The sequence below is a fragment of the Canis lupus genome, chromosome 18, assembly GCF_011100685.1.
Source record: "Canis lupus familiaris isolate Mischka breed German Shepherd chromosome 18, alternate assembly UU_Cfam_GSD_1.0, whole genome shotgun sequence".
NCBI classification, from domain to species: Eukaryota; Metazoa; Chordata; class Mammalia; order Carnivora; family Canidae; genus Canis; species Canis lupus.
The window spans coordinates 6,314,635-6,336,443 of NC_049239.1; the positions used below are offsets into that span (position 1 = coordinate 6,314,635).

Sequence of the window (21,809 nt, forward strand, 5' to 3'; positions counted from 1 at the left end):
TACTGGAGAAAATCACAATTTCCTGGAGCAGAGATCCCCAAGAAGGAACGTCCGTGGGAACCAGCATGGGGATAAGAGATTTAAAGGTTAATTGATGAATTGCTAGAGGCTGAGTGTGAACAAGCAGGAGAATAAAATGCCTCTAGGTATACCCAGTTATAAGGACGCTTCTTTACTTTTGCAAGAAGTTCTCTCAGGTTCTCACTGTTGATACTGGGGAGAATCCCTTTGTGCTTCTGGAGGGGGCTGGAAAGGCATCCTTTAGAATATGCCAGAGCATTCTGTTTTTCTTCACCAGACCCACCCTCAGGAAAAACTGTTTTACCAGAGCCTAACCTAGTGGAATTTTATTGAAGCCAGACATCCCTGCGGGGAGGGAAATACCTGACTCCACCCTGCTCTGGCTGGGTCTGGGGAAAACCCAACTCCAGCCCCTTGTAACTACTATCTGTCCAACCTACAGGGAGGAAAACACTGAGAAGCACTAGTAAAAGGTCATCGTCCAGGGGCACAGCTTCACCAAAAGACTGAGATGAGACCTAATCATAGGACCATAGGATGCTGCTACTTCCCTATTCCTCACCGCCACGTTACTAAAGGACTGGTTACTGAAGTTTCTTTTACCAGTACATTATGTCCAGCTTGCAATAAAAATTTACAAGGAATACGAAAAGGCAAAAAAAAAAAAAAAAAAAGAAAGAAAGAAAGAAAGAATTAAAACAGTTTGAAGTGACTAAGTAAACATCAGACCCAGAATCAACTATGGCAGGAATGTTGCAATTATCAAACCAGGAACTTTCAAATACTATTATTAATATGCTAAGGGTTTTAGTGAAAAAAGTAAACATGTAAGAATACATTAATAATGTAACTAGAAAGATGGAAATGTTTTTTCTTATTAAGTCTCTATTTAATAAATTCCAGTTAGTGTAATATTATTTTCAAGTATACAGTATAGTGATTCAACATTTCCATAAACACCCAGTGCTCATCACAAGCAGTTCACTCCGTAATCCCCATCGCCTGTTTAACCAACACCCCCACCGACTTTCCTACTGGTAACCATCAGTTTGTTCTTCATAATTAAGAGTATTTCTTTGTTTGCCCTCCTCTCTTTTTTTTCCACTTTGCTTGTTTTTTTTTTCTTAAATTGCACGTGAGTGAAATCATATAGTATTTGTCTTTCTCTGACTTATTTTGGTTAGCATGATATCTTTAGCTCCATCCATGTCAATGCAAGTGGTAAGATTTCATTCTTTCTTATGGCTGGGTAATATTCCATTATACATATGTACTCCACACCTTCTGTTCCTCAGTGGATGGACACGGGCTGTCTTCATGTTTTGGCTGTTGTAGATAATACTGCTATCAACATTGGGGTGCACATATCCCTTTGTATTAGTGTTCCTGTATCCTTTGGGTGAATACCTAGTAGTGCAGTTGTGGATCATAGGATAATTCTAGGTTTGAGGAACCTCCATACCGTTTTCCAAAGTGGTTGCACCACTTTGCATTCCCACCAACAGTGCAAGAGGGTTCCCCTTTCTCCGCATCCTTGCCAATATCTGTTGTTCTTGTGTTGTTAATTTTATCCATTCTGATAGATGTGAGGTGATATCTTGTAGTTTTGTTTTGCATTTGCCTGATGATAAGTGACATAGAGCATCTTTTCCTGTGCCTGTCGGCCGTCTGGCATGTCTTCTTTGGAGAAATGTCTGTTCGTGTCTTCTGCCCATGTTTTAATTAGATTATTTGTTTTTGGATGTTAAGTTTTATAAGTTCTTTATATATTTTGAATACTAACCCTTTATCAGGTATTTCATTTGCAAGTATCTTTTCCCATTCCATAGGTTGCCTTTTAGTTTTGTTGGTTGTTTCTTTTGCTGTGCAGAAGCTTTTTATTTTGATATAGTCCCGATAGTTAATTTTTGCTTTTGTCCTTGCTTCAGGAAACATATCTAGAAAGAAGGTGCTATGGCTAATGTCACACAAGTTACTGCCTATGTTCTCTTCCAGGATTCTTATGGTTTCAGCTCTCACATATAGGTCTTTCATTCATTTTGCATTTATTCTTTTGCATCTTTTGCATTTATTCTATTATTTATTTTGGTTTCATTCTTTTGCATATTGCTGTCCAGTTCTTCAAGCATGATTTGTTGAACAAATGGTCTTTTCCCCATTGGATATTCTTTCCTGCTTTGTTGAAGATTAATTGACCGCTGTGAGTTTATTTCTTGGTTTTACATTCTGTTCCATTGATCTGTGTATCTGTTTTTGTGCCAGTACTACATGCTTTGATGACTACAGCTTTGTAATATAAGTAGAAGTCCAGAATTGTGAGGCCTCCAGCTTTGTTTTTCCTTTTTAAAGTTACTTTGGCTATTTGGTGTCTTTCCTGATTCCATTCAAATTGACGGATTGTTTTTCTAGCTCTGAAAAAAAAAAAAAAACTGTTGCTATTTTGAGAGGAATTGCATTAAATGTGTATATAGATTGCTTTGGGTAGTATCGACATTTTTACAATATTTGTTCTTCCAATCTATGAGCATGGACTGTCTTTCCATTTCTTTGCATCATGGTTTCTTTCATCAGTGTTTTATAGTCTTCAGAGTACATTGGTTAAGTTTATTCCTTGATATTGTTTGGTGCAATTGTAAATGGGATTCATTCCTTAATTTCTCTTTTTGCTGCTTCATTACTGGTGTATTGAAATGCAACAGATTTCTGTACATTGATTTTGTGTCCTGCGACTTTACTTAATTCATGTATCAGTTCAAGCAAATTTTTGGTGGTCTTTCAGATTTTCTATCTAGATTATCGTGTCATCTAAAAACAGGGAAAGTGGGAATCCCTTGGGTGGCTCAGCGATTTAGCGCCACCTTCAGCCCAGGGTGTGATCCTGGAGACCTGGGATCGAGGCCCGTGTCCGGCTCTCTGCATGGAGCCTGCTTCTGTCTCTGTCTCTCTCTCTGTGTCTTTCATGAATAAATAAATAAAATCTTAAAAAAAAATAAAATAAAAACAGGGAAAGTTTGACTTCTCCCTTGCCGATTTGGATGCCTTTTATTTCTTTTTGTTGTCCATTGCAGTGGCAAGGACTTCCAGTACTCTTGTTAAATAACAGTGGTGAGAGTGGACATCTTTGCCTTATTCCTGATCATTAAGAGGAAGTTCTCAGTTTTTCCCCATTATGGATGATGTTTGCGATAGGTTTTCCATAGATGGCCTTTATTACATTGAGATATGTTTCCTCTAAACCTGTTGTCTGGAGAGTTTTTATCATGAATGGCTGTACTTTGTCAAATGCTTTTTTTGCATCTATTAAGAGGATCTTACGGTTCTTATCCTTTCTTTTATTAATGTGATGTTATCATGCTGATTGGTTTGTGAATATTCAACTACCTTACAACCCAGGAATAAATACCACTTGATGATGATGAATGATTTTTTTAATGTTTGGTTGGATTAAGTTGGCTATTATTCTATTGAGAATTTTTGCATCCATATTCATCAGGGATATTGGCCTGTAGTTCTCTATTGTAGTGGAATCCTTATCTGGTTTTGGTAGCAGGGTATTGCTGGCCTCATAGAATGAAGTTGGAAGTTTTCCTTCCATTTCTATTGTTTGGAATAGTTTGAGAAAAATAAGTATTAACTTTTCTTTAAAAGTTTAGTAGAATTCTCCTTTGAAACCATCTGGTCCTAGTCTTTTTAGATTTTTGATTACTGATTCAACTTCTTTGCCGGTTATTGGTCTGTTCAAATTGTTCTATTTCCTCCTGTTTGAGTTTTGGTAGTTTATATGTTTCTGGAAATTCATCCATTTCTTCCAGATTGTCTGTTTTTCAAAATGGTTTGTATTTCTATGGTATTCATTGTTGTTTCTCCTGTCTCATTTCTGATTTTATTAATATGGGTCTTTTCTCTTTTCTTTTTGATAAGTCTGGCTTGGGGTTTATCAATTTTATTAATATTTTCTAAGAACCAGCTCCTGGTTTCATTGATCTGTCCTATTGGTTTCTTGAATTTCTATATCATTTATTTCTGCTCAAATCTTTATTATTTCCTTCCTTCTGCTGGCTTTAGGCTTTGTTTGTTGTTCTTTTCCTACTTCCTTCAGTTAAGTTAGGTTGTTTCTTTGAGGTTTTTCTACCTTTTTAAGGTAAACTTATATTGCCATATACTTCTCTCTTAGGACAGCTTTTGCTGTATCCCAACGGTCTTGGACTGTTTTGCTTTCACTTTCATTTGATTCCATGTATTTTTAAATATCTTCTTTGATTTTCTGGTTCACTTATTCATTGCTTAGCAGCATGTTTAACTTCTGTGTATTTATGGCCATTGCAGATAGTTTCTTGTGGTTCACTTCTAATATCATAGTGTTGTGGTGAGAAAAGGGGCATAGTATGACTTCAGTCTTTTTGTGTTTCTTGAAGCTTATTGTGTGACCTAATGCATGATCTGTTCTGGAGACTGTTCTGTGTGCACCAGAGTATTCTGATTTAGGATGCAGTGTTCTGAATATATCTGTTAAATCCATCTGGCCCAGTGCATCATTCAAAGCCATTGAATTCTGTTTGATTTTCTGTTTAGATCATCTGTCCATTGATGTATGTGTGGTGTTAAAGTTTCCTACTATTATTGTATTATTATCAATTAGCTCCTTTATGTTTATTATTAATTGTTTTATATATTTGAGTGCTCCCATATTGAGTTTATAAATATTTACAATTGTTATATCTTCTTATTGGATTGTCCCCCTTATATATGATTATATAGTCCCTTTCTCTTTTTTTTTTAATTTCAATTTTAGTTAACATAGAGTGCAATATTGGTTTCTAGAGTAGATTTCAGTGATTCATCATTTATATACAACAGCCAGCGATCATCACAACAATTGCCCTCTTTAATACCCAGCACCCATCTCTAGCCAGCTGATCCCTTCTGTCCCATTGATCTATGTATCTGTTTTTGTGCCAGTACCGTACTGTCTTAATGACTACAGCATTGTAGTATAGTTTGAAATCTGGAATACATGATGCCTCTAGTTTTGTTTTTCTTTTTAAGAATTGCTTTGGCTATTCAGGGCCCTTTTCTGGTTCCACATCCATTTCAGCACTGTTTGCTAGCTCTCTGAAAAATGCTGATGGTATTTTGATAGGGATTGCATTAAATGTGTAGATTGTTTTGGGTAGCACAGACAGGTTAAAAGTGTTTGTTCTTCCAATACATGAGCATGGAAACCTTTTCCATTCTTTGTGTCCTCCTCAATTTGTTTCATAAGCAATCTATCATTTTTCAGAGTACATATCTTTCATCTCTTTAGTTAGGTTTGTTCCTAGGTTCTTATTGTTTTCAGGGCAAATGGGATGATTCTTTGATTTTTTTCTGCTTCTTAATTATTGATGTATAGAAATACAGTAGATTTCTGCATATTGACTTCATGTTCTACAACTTTGATGCATTCACGTAGTCTAGCAATTTTTTGGTGGTGTTTTTCGGATTTTCTACATGGAACATCATGTCATCGGCAAAGAGTGGAAGTTTTATCCTTCCTTGCAATTTGGATGCCTTTTATTTCTTTTTGTTTGTCCACTCCCAGCTTCCTTCTGATATCCTTTAGCATGATAGATGATTTCTCCATCTCACTTTCCATCTGCAGGATTCTTTAGTTCTAAAATAAGTCTCTTGTAGGCAGCTTATAAAGAGATCTTTTTTTATTATTCATTCTGATGTCCTGTGTCTTTTGATTGGAGTATTTAGTCCATTTACTACATTCAGAGTGATTATTGGAAGATGAATTTAGTGCCATTGTGTTGTGTTACCTGTGAAGTTGGTGTTTCTGGTGATATTTTACATCCTTTCTAGTTTTTCTTGTTTTTGTTTTTGTTTTTGTTTTGTTTTTTTCCACTCAAAAGAATTCCCCTTAAAATTCCTTGCAGGGCTGTTTTAGAGATCACAAACTCCATTAGTTTTTGATTGTCTGGGAAAAAGTCTTTATCTCTCCTTCCATTCTGAATGATAGCCTTGCTGGATAAGGACTTCTTGGCTGCATATTTTTCCCATTCGGTACGTTGTACATTTACATCCACTCCTGTTTGTGGATAGATTTGCTATGAACCTGATCCGTCTCCCCTTGTAGATAGAGGACTTATTTTTCCCTTGTTGCTTCCAGGATTCTTTCCTTGTTTGTGTATTTTGTGAATTTGACTATGATATGCCTTGTTGATGGTCAGCTTTTGTTGAATTTCATGGGAGTTTTCTGTGCTTCTTGGATTTTGATATCGGTGTCATTCCCTCAGGGAAGTTTTCAGCTATCAATTGTTTGAATAAACATTCTGCCCCCTTTTCTCTCTCTTCATCTTCTGGGACTACTATCATACAAATGTTACTACATTTTTATCCGCTGCTGAGTTCCCTAAGTCTACTTTCGTGGTCCACTACCTTTCTTTCCCTGTTTTTTCAGCTTCATTATTTTTCATAATTTTATCATCTATATCAGTATTATTCCTGTGCTTCATCCATCCTCATTTTTATGACCTCCATTTGGGATTGCAGCCTGGTTATAGCATTTTTAATTTCGACCTGACTAGATTTTAGTTCTTTTATGTCTGTAATAAAGGATTCTCTAGTGTCTTCTATGCTTTTTTCAAGCCTAGCTAGTATCCTTATAATCATTGGGTTTTTAAATTTTTATTTATTTATTTTTAAGATTTTATTTATTTATTCATGAGAGACACACAGAGAGAGGCAGAGACACAGGCAGAGGGAGAAGCGGGCTCCATGCAGGGAGCCCGATATGGGACTCAATCCCTGGACTCTAGGATCACACCCTGGGGCAAAGGCAGATGCTCAACCACTAGCCACCGAGGCATCCCATAATCATTGTTTTAAATTCTAGTTCAGACATCTTACTAATATCTTTATTGATTAAGCCCTTGGCCATGAGTTCTACTTTCTTTCCTTTGGAGTGAATTTATCCATCTTGTCGTTTTGTCCATAAAATAAAGAAGAAAGAAAAAGAAAGAAAAAAGATAAAACAGAAACAAAAAAACTAGATCCTGGGTGTGTTTTGGTCTTACTGTTAAAAGGGTCTAGGGGCAGCCGGGGTGGCTCAGCGGTTTAGCACTGCCTTTAGCCCAGGGCCTGATCTCCTGATTGAGTCCCGTGTCGAGCTCCTTGCGTATTTTTCCCTTCAACACTTGGAATGTATCATTCCACTCCTCTCTGGCTTGCCATGTTTCTGTTGAACAGTCTCCTATTAGCCTTATGGGTTTTCCCTTGTAAGTAAAGACTTTTTTGTCTTTTGCTTTTAAGTTATATAGATTGGGAAGGAAGAAATAAAACTGTCTTTGTGGATGACATGATATTTCTATGTCGAAAATCAGAAATAACAAAAATATCAGTTAATAAGCAGGAAAGTAAGTCACTTTTCTATGTAACAGCAATGAGTAAGTTTGATTTGAAATTAAAAACACAATACCATTTATGCTTGTTTTGGCAGCACATATACTAAAATTGGAAGTATACAGAGAAGATTAGCATGGTCCCTCTGCAAGGATGACACACAAATCATGAAATGTTCCATTAAAAAACAAAACAAAACACAACACAGGGGCACCTGTAAGTTAGGCATCTGCCTTTGGCTCAGGTCCTGGGATCAAGCTCCAGGTCAGGCTCCCTGCTCAGCGGGGAATCTGCTTCTCCCTCCCCCACTGCTGCTCCCCCTGCTTGTCCACATGTGTGTATAATAATTATATTATAAAATTGTGGTAATCAAAACAGTGTGGGACTGGTGCAAGAATAGACCAATAGATGGAGAGAATAGAATAGAGAGCCCAGAAATAGACTCACTTAAATCTAGTCTGCTATAGATGCTCCATTGGTTTTTGACAATGGAGTTAAGCAATACAATGGAAGATAGTTATTTTTAACAAGTGATGCTGGAAAACTGGGCATGCACATGCAATAAAATTAATTTAGACACCTCTCAAAAGTAATAAAGTGGATCATAGGCCTAGATATAAAATGGAAAACTATGTAACTAGAAGATAACCTAGAAGAAAGCCTAGATGCCCTTAGGTATGGTAATGACTTTTTACATATGACACCAAAGGCATGATTAGTCAAAGAAATAAATGGTAATCTGGCCTATGTTAAAATTAAAAACTGCTCTGTGAAAGATAAGGTCAAGAGAATGGGAAGATAAGTCACAGATTAGAAGAAAATGTTTGTAGGGCTCCTGGGTGGCTCAGTCGGTTAAGCATCTGTCTTTGGCTCAGATCATGATCCCAGATCCTGGGATCAAGCCCCACATTGAGCTCCCTGCTCAGTGGGGAGCCTGCTTCTCCCTCTCTCTGTCTCTCTTCCCTGCTCATGCTTTCTTTCTCTTTCTTGCTCGTGCTCTGTCTCAAATAAATAAATACCATTTTTTAAAAGAAAAATACTTGCAAAGACTTATCTGTTTTATGGAACATATACAAAGAACTCTTAAAATTCAATAAGAATAAAAAACCCCATTACAAAATGAACAACATACCTGAAAAGACCCTCACCAAAGAAGATAATACAGATGCAAAGTAGTCAACATCGTATGTTGTTAGGGAATTGACAAAATCCAAAACACTGACAATACCAATTCCTCGTGAAAATGTGGAGCAACCAGAGCTCTCACTGCTAGCATATATTTATATTAAGAATTTTGAAATAGGGATCCCTGGGTGGCGCAGCGGTTTGGCGCCTGCCTTTGGCCCAGGGCGTGATCCTGGAGACCCGGGATCGAATCCCATGTCGGGCTCCCGGTGCATGGAGCCTGCTTCTCCCTCTGCCTGTCTCTGCCTCTCTCTCCTTCTCTCTCTGTGACTATCATAAATAAATAAAATAAAATAAAAAATTAAAAAAAAAAAAAAAAGAATTTTGAAATAAACAGAAGAGCATGCAATGAGACTGAATGGGGACTCTATATTTTTTTAAAGATTTTATTTATTTATTCATGAGAGAGGCAGAGACACAGGCAGAGGGAAAAGCAGGCTCCATTCAGGGAGCCCGACGTGAGACTCAGCCCTAGGACCCCAAGATCATGCCCCAGGCTGAAGGCGGCACTAAACCACTGAGCCACCCAGGCTGCCCTGAATGGGGACTTTAATATAAAGTTGCTATCTGGCCCTTTCTGCCAAAAAAAAGAAAAAAAGAAAAAAAAAAGAAAAGAAAAGTACTATTCCAGTCCCACAGCAGAGGAATCCATAGCCAAGATATGATTGGGGAAACCAGCATAAGCTTATAGTGACATTGATTATTTTTAATTATGTAATTAAGTTCCAAACAGAAGTTTGCAGATAGGGGAGGAAGGCACAGAAACACTATTAATGAGATGCAGAAACTATTGAAACAGGAAATTTAGAAGCCACACTCCATTTCACTGTATATAAATTTATTTTACAATGTAAATAAAATGAATAATTCTTTGTGAATACATAATCTACCAAACCTCACCCTAGAAGAGATGGAATATCAAAATAGACAAACTTCCAAATAAAAACTTGAGAATATTGTTAAAGATCTACCCTTAAAATTTCACTGGGAAATTTTATCAAACCTTGAAAGAACAGTTAATCCAAGGAGAATGGCATCAGCAATTCAGCAATCTACCATCTTTCCCCCCAAAGAACACTGATTTTGATAAGTTTTTGTGAGTACCTTTATGGGACCCAGGAATCCAGTAGAGAAGTTCAGCACACCATTGGGAGGACAAAAAAAATCTGAGATTGGAAAGAGTGAAGAGGGTAAGCAGAAAAGTTTCATTTCACCTATGTCACTGCATCTCCAAGATGGCACAGCTCTGTGCCAAAAGAGACAAACATGGCCTGCAGTTTTTCCCACAGGGTAAAGTGAGAGCATGTGAGTGAGTTTCCAACTTCCCCAGCTATAAAGGATGTTGTCAAAGACACCCGCTTCTTTCCTACTCTTTCAAAATACGGGGATGATCTACATGACTGAGGGGCAGGGAGATTCTGTGCTGTTACACTTAACCACCAGTCCTCAAACTCAAGTTACACAGGTCTTACCACTTCACAGACTCCATTAGGAAACCTGACCACAAGCTGCTGGGGACACTTGGCCTTTGAATCCCTCTAGCTGACCACAAGCATTTCTAGCATTATTCTCCTTACCCACAGGATACTCCACCCCATAGTTGCATGTGCCTCTGAGAGCAATGAGTGCAAGTCTTTGTGGACAGTTACTGAGAATTAAGTAGAAAGCCAGCTCAACCCTGTAGAACTGGAAGACAGCATACAAACTTGAGCATTCAGCACTCCTTAGCGAGAGCAAACAGGAGACTCCGCAAATAGCCTGGCTTTATGGAATTACGAGAAGGCATACAGTTCTAAGAATTCACCCCTAAGAGGGAACAAGAAGTTCGGAGTAGGCATATTTGTAGGGAAGCTGTGATAAAGCCTCAGAATCCTTAGCAGGGTGGACAGCAGGCATTTCCCCCCCCAAAGTTACTTCATCAAGAAGAAATAACAAATATATACATGCACCCAGAGTAATTAGGCAAGAAAAAGAAAAGAAAATCAGAAAGAAAAAGTGAAATTTTTCTGTTTGCAGGGTAACATGATCTTATATAAGAGAACACCCTAAAGATCCTAACAAAAAGTTGTTAGAAGTGATGAACAAATTCGGTACAAAATGAATATGCAAAAATCAGTTGTGTTTCTGTAGACTAAGAATAAACTACTGGAGAAAGAAACTAAAAAGAAAATTCCATTTATTATAGCATCAAAGAAAAATCCTTAGGAATAAATTTAATCAATGAGATGAAAGACCTCGTTGAAAAGGCATTTGACAAAGTACGACATCCTTTCTTGATTAAAACCCTTCACAGTATAGGGATAGAGGGAACATATCTCTATATCATAAAAGCCATGTACAAAAAGCCCACAGCAAATATCATTGTCAATGGGGAAAACCTGAGAGCTTTTCCCCTAAGCAGAAACAGAGCAGGGATGTCCACTTTCACCACTGTTGTCCAACATAGTACTAGAAGTCCTAGCCTCAGCAATCAGACAATAAAAAGAAATAAAAGGCATCCGAATTGGCAGAGGTCAAATTCTCACTTTTTGCAGATGACGCGATACTCTATGTGGAATACCCAAAAGACTCAACCTCAGAATTGCTAGAATTCATGCAGCAATTAAGCAAAGTGGCAGGGTATAAAATCAATGCAGAGAAATCAGTTTCATTTCTGTACACTAACAATGAGACAGAAGAAAGAGAAATTAAGGAATCAGTCCCATTTGCAATTGCATCCAAAACCATAAGATACCTAGGAATAATCTAACCAAAGAGGCAAAAGATCTGTACTCAGAAAACTGTAGAATACTCCTGAAGGAAATTGAGGAGGACACAAAGAAATGGAAAAGCATTCCATGCTTATGGATCGGAAGAACAAATATTGTTAAAATGTCTGTGCTACCTACAGCAATCTTTATGTTCAGTGCAATACCTATCAAAATTCCATCCACTTATTTCACAAAGTTGGAAAAAATAATCCTAAAATTTGTATGGAACCAGAAAGGATCCTGAATAGCCAAAAGAATATTAAAAAAGAAAACCAAAACTGGTAGCATCACAATTCCAGACTTCAAGCTCTATTACAAAGCTATAATCACCAAGACAGTATACTACTGGCACAAAAACAGACACATAGATTAATGGAACAGAAGAGAGAACTCAGAAATGGACCCTCAATGCCATGTTCCACAAATCTTCGACAAAGCAGGAAAGAATATTCAATGGAAGAAGTCTTTTTAGCAAATGGTGTTGGGAAAATTGAACAGCCACATGCAGAAGAATGAACCTGGACCATTTCCTCACAGCATACACAAAAATAGACTCAAAATGGATGAAAGATCTAAATATGAGATAGGAATTCATCAAAATCCTAGAGGAGAACACAGGAGGCAACCTCTTCGACCTCACCCTCAGCAGCTTCTTGCTGGACATGTCTCCAAAGGCAAGGGAAACAAAGGCAAAAATGAACCATTGGGACTTCATCAAGAGAAAAAGGCTTTTCCACAGCAAAGGAAAGTTAACAAAACCAAAAGGCAGCCTATAGAATGGGAGAAAATATTTGCAAGTGACACATCAGATAAAGGGCTAGTATCCAGAATCTATAAAGAACCTATCAAACCCAACACCCAAAAAACAAATAATCCAGTTAAGAAATGGACAGAAGACATGAACAGATATTTCTCCAAAGAAGTCATACAAATCGTCAGCAGACACGTGAAAAGATGCTCAACATCACTTGGCATCAGGGAAATATAAGTCTAAACCACAATGGGACACCACCTCACAGCAGTCAGAATGACTAAAATTAACAAGTCAGGTAACAACGGATGTTGGCAAGGATGTGGAGAAAGGGGAACCCTGTACATTCTTGGTGGGAATGCAAGCTGGTTCAGCCACTCTGGAGAACAGTTTGGAGGTTCCTCAAGAAGTTGAATATAGGGCTACCCTATAACCCAGCAATTGCACTACTGGATATTTACCCCAAAGATACAAATACAGTGATCAGAAGGGCACCTGTACCCCACTGTTTATAGCAGCAGTGTCCACAACAGCCAAACTATAGAAAGAGCCCAGATGTCCATCAACAGATGAATAGATAAAGAAGATGTGGTATATATATATACACAATGGACTACTACCAGCCATTAAACAAAAAAAGAGAAGAAAGAAAGAAATCAATCAATCAATCTTGCCATTTGCAATGACATGGATGGAACTAGAGGATATTATGCTAAGTGAAAATTCAATCAGAGAAAGACAATTTATCATATGGATCTCACTCTGATGTGGAATTTAAGAAACAAAACAGAGGATCATAGGGGAAGAGAAGAAAAAATGAAACAAGACAAAATCAGAGAAACCATAAGATTCTTAATCATAGGAAACGAACTGAGGGTTGCTGGAGGGGAGATGGGTGAGGGGGACAGGGTAACTGGGTGATGGGCATTAAGGAGGGCATGTGATATAATTAGCATTAGGTATTATATAAGACGGAATCATTGACCTCTACCTCTGAAACCAATAATACATAATATGGTAATGAACTGAATTCAAATAAAAATGTTTTAAAATTATGATATTTTTCACAGAAATTGAAAAAAAATCCTAAAATTTGCATGAAACTACAAAAGAACCAGAGTAGAATAGTAGTCTTGAGAAAGAACAAAGCTGGAGACATCACAATTCTGATTTCAGAATATATGGCAAAGGTATAGTAATCAAAACAATATGGTAGTGGGATGAAAACAGAAAAATAGCTGAAATGGGACAGAATAGAGAGCCCAGAAATAAATCCATGCATAAATGGTTAATAATCCTTGACAAAGGCAATTAGAACACACAGTGGGGAAAAAGTCATCTCTTCACCAAATCATTTTGGGAAAATTGGAGAGTTACATGCAAAAGAATAAAACTGGACCCCTATCCTACACCACTCTCAAAAATTAACTCAAAATGGATCAGAGACTTGAAATGTAACATCTGAAACAATGAAACTCCTAAAAGAATACATAGAGGTAAAGCTCCTTGACCTGGGTTTTAGCAATGATTATTTGTATATGACACCAAAAGCATAGGCAACAAAAGAAAAAGTAGTCAAGGGGAGACTACATCAAACTAAAAAGTTCTGAACAGCAAGAAAGCAGTTAACAAAAAAGGTAGAAATAGAATGGGAGAAAATACTTGCAAAACATATTTATGCTAAAGGGTCAGTATCCAAAATATATGAGAAATATCCAACAACGTGAGTGGATATTTTCCCAAAGAAGGCAAAACATATTTGCAAAACATTTATGCTCAAAGGTCAGTATCCAAAATATGTAAGAAATATCCAACAACCCAGTTGGATATTTTCCCAAAGAAGGCATACATATGGCTAACACATACATGAAAAGATATTCAACATCACTAACTAATCAAGAAATGCAAATCAAGACCGTAATGAGATATCACCTTAATCCTGTTAGGGTGTTTGTTTTTTTTTTTAAGATTTTATTTATCTATTCATTAGAAACACAGAGATGTGTGAGAGAGAGGCAGAGACACAGGCAGAGGGAGAAGCAGGCTCCATGCAGGGAGCCCGATGTGGGACTCCATCCCAGGACTCCAGGATCATGCCCCAGGCCAAAGGCAGGGGCTAAACCGCTGAGCTACCCAGGGATCCCCTAGGGTGGTTTTTATCAAAAATAGAAGAGATGGCCAATGTTGGCAAGGATGCGGAGAAAGGGGAACCCTAGTACACTCTTGGTGGAAATGTAAACGTAAAAAGTTTAAAATAGAACTACCAGATGATACAGCAATTCCACTTCTGGGTTTTTTCCAAAGAAGTAAAACTTAACTTACAAAGATATATGCACCCCTGTGTTCATTGCAGCATTATTCACAATAGCCAAGGTATGGAAACAACCTTAATATTCAATGATGGTTGAATGAATAAGGAAGTTGTGGTATTTTTATATATTTCTATCTATGTTTACATGAATAATAAACAAAAAAATCCTGTCATTGGTGACAACAAAAATGGGTCTAGAGGACATTATGCTATGTGCAATAAACCAGACTATGATCTCACAAAAATATGAATTTTAAAAACAAAAACAAAATTGAACTCGTAGAAACAGAGTTGAATGATGGTTACCAGGGGTTGTGGAGTGGGGAAAATGGGAGAGATAGAGTACAAGCCTTCAGTTACAAGATATACCAGTTCTTTAGATCTAATGTACAGCATTGTGACTATAGTACATAATACTGTATTGTATACTTAAAATTTGCTAAGAGAGTAGATCTTTTTTTTTTTTTTTAAGATTTTATTTATTCATGAGAGAGAGAGAGAGGCAGAGACACCGGTAGAGGGAGAAGCAGGCTCCATGCACGGAGCCGGACGTGGGACTCGACCCCAGAAGTCCAGGATCACACCCCGGGCTGAAGACGGCGCTAAACTGCTGAACTGCCCTAAGAGAGTAGATCTTAGGTGGTCGCATCACACACATTTAAAAAATGATATGTGAAGTAATAGACGTGTCAGCCTGATTGTGGTAATGTTTTCATGAATAAGTCTATCAAAGCGCCCTTTTGTACACATATATCTACAATTTTGTCAATTATACCTCAGTAAAACTAGGGGAAAACAAATAATAAACTAATGAAAAGAGACAATTTCTTTAAAAGAACAGGAAATGCTTGTGCCACTTTTTTTTTGTGGGACTACATCAAAATAAAAAGCTTTTACAGGCAAAGGAAACAGCAAAACTAAAAGACAATGTACTGAGTGGGAGATATTTGCAAACAACTTACTTGTAAAGGGATAATAGAATTTATCAAGAACTTATGCAACTCAACACCAAATAAATTATCCAATTAAAAATGGGTGGAAGACATGAAGAGACATTTCTCCACAGCAGACATCCAGATGGCCAACAGACCCATGTAAAAATGCTCAACATCACTCGACATCAGGGAAATACAAATCAGAACCACAATGAGATACCACCTCCCAGCGGTCAGAATGGCTAAAATAACTCAGGGAACAATAGATGTTAGCAAGGATATAGAGAAAGGGGAATCTTCTTACACTGTTGATGGGAATGCAAACTGTTGCAGCCACTCTGGAAAACAGTATGGAGGGTCCTCCATACTCAAAAAGTTAAAAATAGAGCTATCCTATGATCCAGCCATTGTACTACTAGGTATTTACCCAAACGATACAAAAATACAGATTTGAAGGAGTACACACACCCCAATGTTGGTAGCAGCACTATATCAACAATAGCCAAACTTTGGAAAGAGCCCAAATGTCCATTGACTGTTGAATAAAGATGATATGTCCAGAAGGGAAGTGGGGGAGGGTAGGTGAAACAGGTGATAGAGATTAAGGAGTGCACATGTGATGAGCACTGAGTAATGTATAAAATTGTTGACTCACTGTTTTGTATACCTGAAACAAATATAACACTGTACCTTAACTACACTGAATTTAAAAAAAAATTTAATAATAATTGACAACAGGAACTCTCAGTGTTACTTTTTTTCTTTGCTACTTTTAAACTGTTTCAGGCAGGGACGTCTTGGTGGCTTAGTGGTTGAGTGGTTGCCTTTGGCTCAGGGAATGATTCCAGGGTTCTGGGATTGAATCCCTCATCAGGCTCCCCACAGGGAGCCTGTTTCTCCCTCTCTCTATATCTCTGACTCTCTCTCTCTCTCTCTGTCTCTTGTGAATAAATAAAATCTTTAAAAAAATAAATAAACCGTTTCAGAGGTTAGGAAAATAAGGAATAGTTCCTGTTATTTTTATGAAGCAAGGATGATAGTGGTACCAAAACTGACAAAGATTTCCTTAAAAAAGAAAAAATCACAGCTCAGTTTCACTTATCAGTTATTCACTCGATAGTTATAGTGCTATTTTGACTTCTAGAAACAGGTTTATATATTTTAGATAATCATACTGAAGTATTTAAAGGTGAAATGTTAGGATGAGTTTTTTTAAAAATATTTTGCCGGGGCAGCCCCAGTGGCCCAACGGTTTAGCGCTGCCTTCGGCCCAGGGCCTGATCCTAAAGACCTGAGATCGAGTCCTCCGTCAGACTCCCTGCATGGAGCCTGCTTCTCCCTCTGCCTGTGTCTCTGCCTCTCTTTGTGTGTGTCTCTCATGAATAAATAAAATCTTTCAAAAAAATTTTTGCCTATCATTTGCTTTAAAATACTTGAGCATTGGAGCATCTTGCTGGCTCAGTTGTAAGAGCATGTGACTCTTGATCTCAGGATTGAGAGTTCGAGCCCCATGTTGAGTGTGGAGATTACTTACAAACTAATTAATTAAAAAAAAAAAAAAAGACCTGACTGTAAAACATTAAAAAAATAAATAGGGCGCCTGAATGGTTCAGTCAGTTAAGTGTCCAACTCTTGTTTTTGGCTCAGGTCATGGTCTCGGGGTTATGAGATCAAGCCTCACATTGGGCCCTGTGCTGGATATGGAGCCTGCTTAAGATTCCTTATCTTCCCTTCTGCCTTTCCTCCCTCTATAAAATTAATGTAGTAATTAAAATATTTAAGATTTGATACATACATAATGATAGGTTTTAAGGTTCATAGGCTGTCCACATCATCATTCTATTTTTTAGGGATTTCTGAGTCAATCATGAAGTACCTATTTGTAAACCTTTTATAATGACTACATTTGAAATTTGTAGGTATTTAACTTACTTTTTTTAAACTTTTTAATTTTTATTTACTTATTTGAGAGAGCAGGAGCAAGGAGGAGAAGCAGAGTGAAAAGCAGGCTCCCCACAGTGGGCATGACCCTGGGATCATGACCTAAGCTGAAGGCAGCTGCTTAACCAACTGAGCCACCTAGGCACCCCTGACTTGCTTTCTATATGTATATAATTTGAATATTTTGAATACAAAAACAAATACAGGAGCCCATAAGTAATTCATATGGAAGGATACTTTTCCAAGGCTTTACAACACGTACTTTTATATCTGTCTTACTTAACAACTTCCAGGAAATGCATAATGCGAAAAGGACTTTCTGAATGTATGGAGAGAGAGAGAGAGAGATGTTAAGCATCTGAAAGGGAAAGAGGATACCCTGAAATGGAGAATTAATGAAAAAAGAAGCTACCTATTTAGAGAAATTTAAAAAGCAAAACGCATAGCAGAACATAGATGGTGACTTGTTCACCAGTTGTACAACATGCTATGTTGTACATGTGAAACTAATGTGTGCCAATTATACTCAAATTAAACAAAACAAAATAAAAAGCAAAATGAAAAATAATAGAAGTGAGAGTAGGATATTAGACAACATAATATTAGAGAATCCCAATTCAAACATGAATAAACGTTCTGTTTGCGCTTCTCACCATCATAACATTTCCTTCAATACTTTATGTTTTATTAAGTTTATATTTATACAGATGGATTTTTTTTTATGTAACCATCATAGTAACTGGAGTCCAAGAATAATAGGCTTCTTTCAGAAGCCATATAGGTCATCCTCTGTAGATTTTTGGAAAAAGATCTCTCTGGTTCACTTACGTGTCCGGATTTGTTCTTCAAAATAGGGAGGTTGCGGGGTGCCTAGATGGCTCAGTCAGTTAAGCCTCCGGCGCTTGGTTTCAGCTCAGGTCATGATCTTAGGGTCTTGAGATCAAAGCCCCCTGTTGGGCTCACACTCAGCTCGGAGTCTTCGGAGTCTTTTCTCTCCCTAAATAATAAATAAAATCTTTAAGATAGGAAGGTTGCATAGGTGATAAACTGCCTTGTGTGTTTGTTATCCTGCTCTGCCTCATATGGCATTTCCATAGGCAGTGAGTTGACTCACTGGTTGGTTGGTCATTTGGATAGGTTAGTCACTAAAAAAAATTGAAAAATTGTGAGAAATATATAAAAATTAGAAAGAGGGTGTAAAACTTAGAAAGTAATTATTTAACTTGGATAAGATAGGAGGAAATGATTATATGAGAAGTAAAAGGAAAAGGATCCAAGTTAGTTTACAATCCAGAGAAGGAATAAAATCTTGAACTGAATGTACAGAAAATGGGGATGCGTGGGAAGTGTTAAGTTTTACCTTGTCTAGGAAGTACTGAGTCACTGTATCAGAGCTGTTGGCAAGGTGATGGATTTAATTTAAATGGTTTAAGCTTTCTCTACCCTGAGGGTTTTTTTTTCTTTTTTTTTCTTCTGTTTTTAAAAGTTGTACCATATGTAATTTATTTGATGGTGCTCCTTCAGAAACATAGGGTTTAGGTTAAGTTTTTCATAGGATCATAAAATAATGCCCTGAAAGTGAAAAAGAAAGGTAATAATGCTTTTCTTTGGGGGTGGGGGAATTTTGCAGGCATAGCTCTTTTGTACCTACAGTTGTACCGGGTTACATGCGACCAGACCTACCTGCTCCGATCCCTGGATTACGTGAAGAGAACACTTCGGAATCTGAACGGCCGCAGGGTCACTTTCCTCTGTGGAGATGCTGGACCCCTTGCTGTAGGAGCTGTGGTATATCATAAACTCAAAAGCGATTGCGAGTCCCAGGAATGCATCACAAAGTGAGTTTTTAAAACTGGAAGTATTTTGTCTAAATTCTCCATTCAAGGTCTTATGTAGAAAGACATTGAAAAAGGAAATTATTTTTTAATTCATCTGCTGTTGCAAACAGGTCTTTCTGGGAAGTGAAGAGGTTTGTATATTAACCTTAAACATAATGATAAGATCATATGCCTCCCTTTCTTTTTTTTTTTTTTTTTTTTTTTTTTTTTTTTAAATTTTCACTTATCTATGATAGTCACAGAGAGAGAGAGAGAGAGAGGCAGAGACACAGGCAGAGGGAGAAGCAGGCTCCATTCACCGGGAGCCCGACGTGGGACTCGATCCCGGGTCCCCAGGATCGTGCCCTGGGCCAAAGGCAGGCGCCAAACCACTGCACCACCCAGGGATCCCCTATGCCTCCCTTTCTATCCAAGCTTGTGTCGGCCTTAATTTTGGGACAAATAAACATGTTTCTTCGTGTTACTCTAATCTTTTCCCTAAGTAACTTTTGGTTGTCTTCGTCACGTGAAAATTAACTCATATGCCTTAGATTCAGTACCATAACCAAGTTATTTTTAGGTTCTATTGTTTTGGAACAATTAGAAAGTATAAAATTTTTATTGCACCTATTGGTTTACATTCTTTTTTTAAGGGGTAGAAATCAGGGCCTACTCCCTTGGTTTGGCGGAGTATCTGGCACATGCTGCTCAGTTGATGTTGCCTGGAAGACAGAGCGACTCGAGCTATTTCCCAAGCATTGACTACATTTTAGTACTATTTTCTTTTAAATTTTAAATCACTTCCTTCTAATTCTGGGTTTCAAAATTGAATATCGTCTCTTACATGGTTTAAACTGATATAAAGATAGATATTTTGAACAGAGGGTGGGTGTATTGTTATTAATGTGACATCTGAGAAAGAAATTAGTGTCATAGGTTTTTGTTGTTTGGGTTTTGTTTGTATTTCTCGAAATCAGTTCTAAATTAAAAACAAATAATAGGTAATTTCTAAAGTGTTAGGTTACCAACAGCTTTAGGAAGAGGTATTTCAGACATTCTCTGGGAAAACAGAATTTTTCTTGTTGGGTAGACTTTTGCAGCTCCAGAGAACCATCGTGTGCCGCGATTCAGACCTTCCTGATGAGCTGCTTTATGGACGGGCAGGTTATCTGTATGCCTTACTCTACCTGAACACGGAGATCGGTCCAGGCACCGTGTGTGAGTCAGCTATTAAAGAGGTACTGTGGGGCTGCCGCCAACTGTGGGGCCATCCCTATCATTCCAACCCGTCTGTTAGCACAGAGCTATGTTAGTGGCTGGACTCTGCATCTAGATAGGAACGAGTGATTTCTTTCTTTTTTTTTTTTAAGATTTTATTTATTTATTCATAGAAACACAGAGAGAAAATGAGAGGCAGAGACACAGGCAGAGGGAGAAGCAGGCTCCATGCAGAGAGCCTGACGTGGGACTTGATTTAGGGTCTCCAGGATCACGCCACGCCCTGGGCTGCAGGCGGCCCTAAACCGCTGCGCCACCGGGACTGCCCCAGAACGAGTGATTTCTTAAGGCAGCTCATAAAATCAATAAATAGCTCCTTTTTTTTTCCTTTCTAGGAATGTTCTTTAAAAATCTGTCCTCAAAAAAAATAAAATAAAATAATAAAAAATAAAAATCTGTCCTGTTAGCCTGATAATTCACCCATTTTAACTAGAACCAAACAACAGCAGCTTCAAAAAGATTGAATATTTAGTTCTCTTTCATAAAGTATCTGAATTGGTAGGCCGTCCCAGTGAATATGGCTAAGGATCTGGGTTCTTCTCTCATTCTCTCCCATATCCTAGGGGCATGCCCTTATCTGCAAGACTAAAGCTAATTGAGCACCCTTCGGCTCAAGACTGGGGGGGAGGGGGTAGTAGAGGATAAGCATCTTCTTTTTTAAGGCTGTGATCCAGAAGTTAGTTGTCTGCTTCGCTTCTGCTCACATCCTACTTCCAGAACTTAGTCAAAGGACTGTGTCTGTTTGTAGCGAAGAGGCCCGATGCCCAGCTAGAACTTGGAGCGTGGTTACCGAAGTATGAAGGGAGAAACGATAGGAGGAAACAATTTGTGTCTTTGCTACATAGTCATTACAGATATGATATTCTTTTGATTTAACTAAAATCCGCTTTCCTCAATAGACCTCATTTCATTAGCCTTTCATAAATAAGGCCAGTTCCTCCAGCCTCTCCTAGAAGATGTACGGCCAGTCTTGGAGGAAGCGTTGCAGTGACAAGGCAACTCAGTCTGATTTTTATAAGGAAGTTTTTCTAGATTCCAGTAAACTGTTCATACAAAGAACTTTTAATTTGACTTCCTAATTTCTTTTTCTACTCCGAGATTGTCTTCTGATTTCTCTCTGCCTTTATTTATTAGTTTGTAAACTAACGATAACAGTGGTGGCTACTGGCTACTTTAAGGATTTTTAAATTAGGTAATCTATACAGAATTGTTAGTATTAGATGAAAGCAGGATCGTGTCTTGATTGACACGGTCTCATTATCTCCATAGGTGGTCTGTGCTATTATTGAATCAGGCAAGACTCTGTCAAGGGAAGAAAGGAAGGCTGAGCGCTGTCCGCTGCTGTATCAGTGGCACAGGAAGCAGTATGTAGGAGCAGCCCATGGCATGGCTGGAATCTACTACATGTTAATGCAGGTAAGTACGAATGCTCTG

At 37.9% G+C, this 21,809-nt stretch overlaps 1 protein-coding gene and 1 non-coding gene across 2 annotated transcripts in view; both read left to right on the forward strand.

Annotated features, from left to right (window-relative positions):
* The window catches only part of LANCL2 (LanC like 2), a 47,157-nt gene that overhangs the window by 12,117 nt on the left and 13,231 nt on the right, over positions 1–21,809 (forward strand). The window contains exons 3-5 of the mRNA XM_038562626.1: positions 18,911–19,118; positions 20,188–20,335; positions 21,645–21,791. Coding sequence (XP_038418554.1) covers positions 18,911–19,118; positions 20,188–20,335; positions 21,645–21,791 — 503 coding nt within the window. The remainder of the gene's footprint in view (positions 1–18,910; positions 19,119–20,187; positions 20,336–21,644; positions 21,792–21,809) is intronic.
* Positions 7,489–7,594, forward strand: LOC119864337. The gene has a single exon (XR_005373722.1). It is a non-coding gene; the product is annotated as a U6 spliceosomal RNA (small nuclear RNA).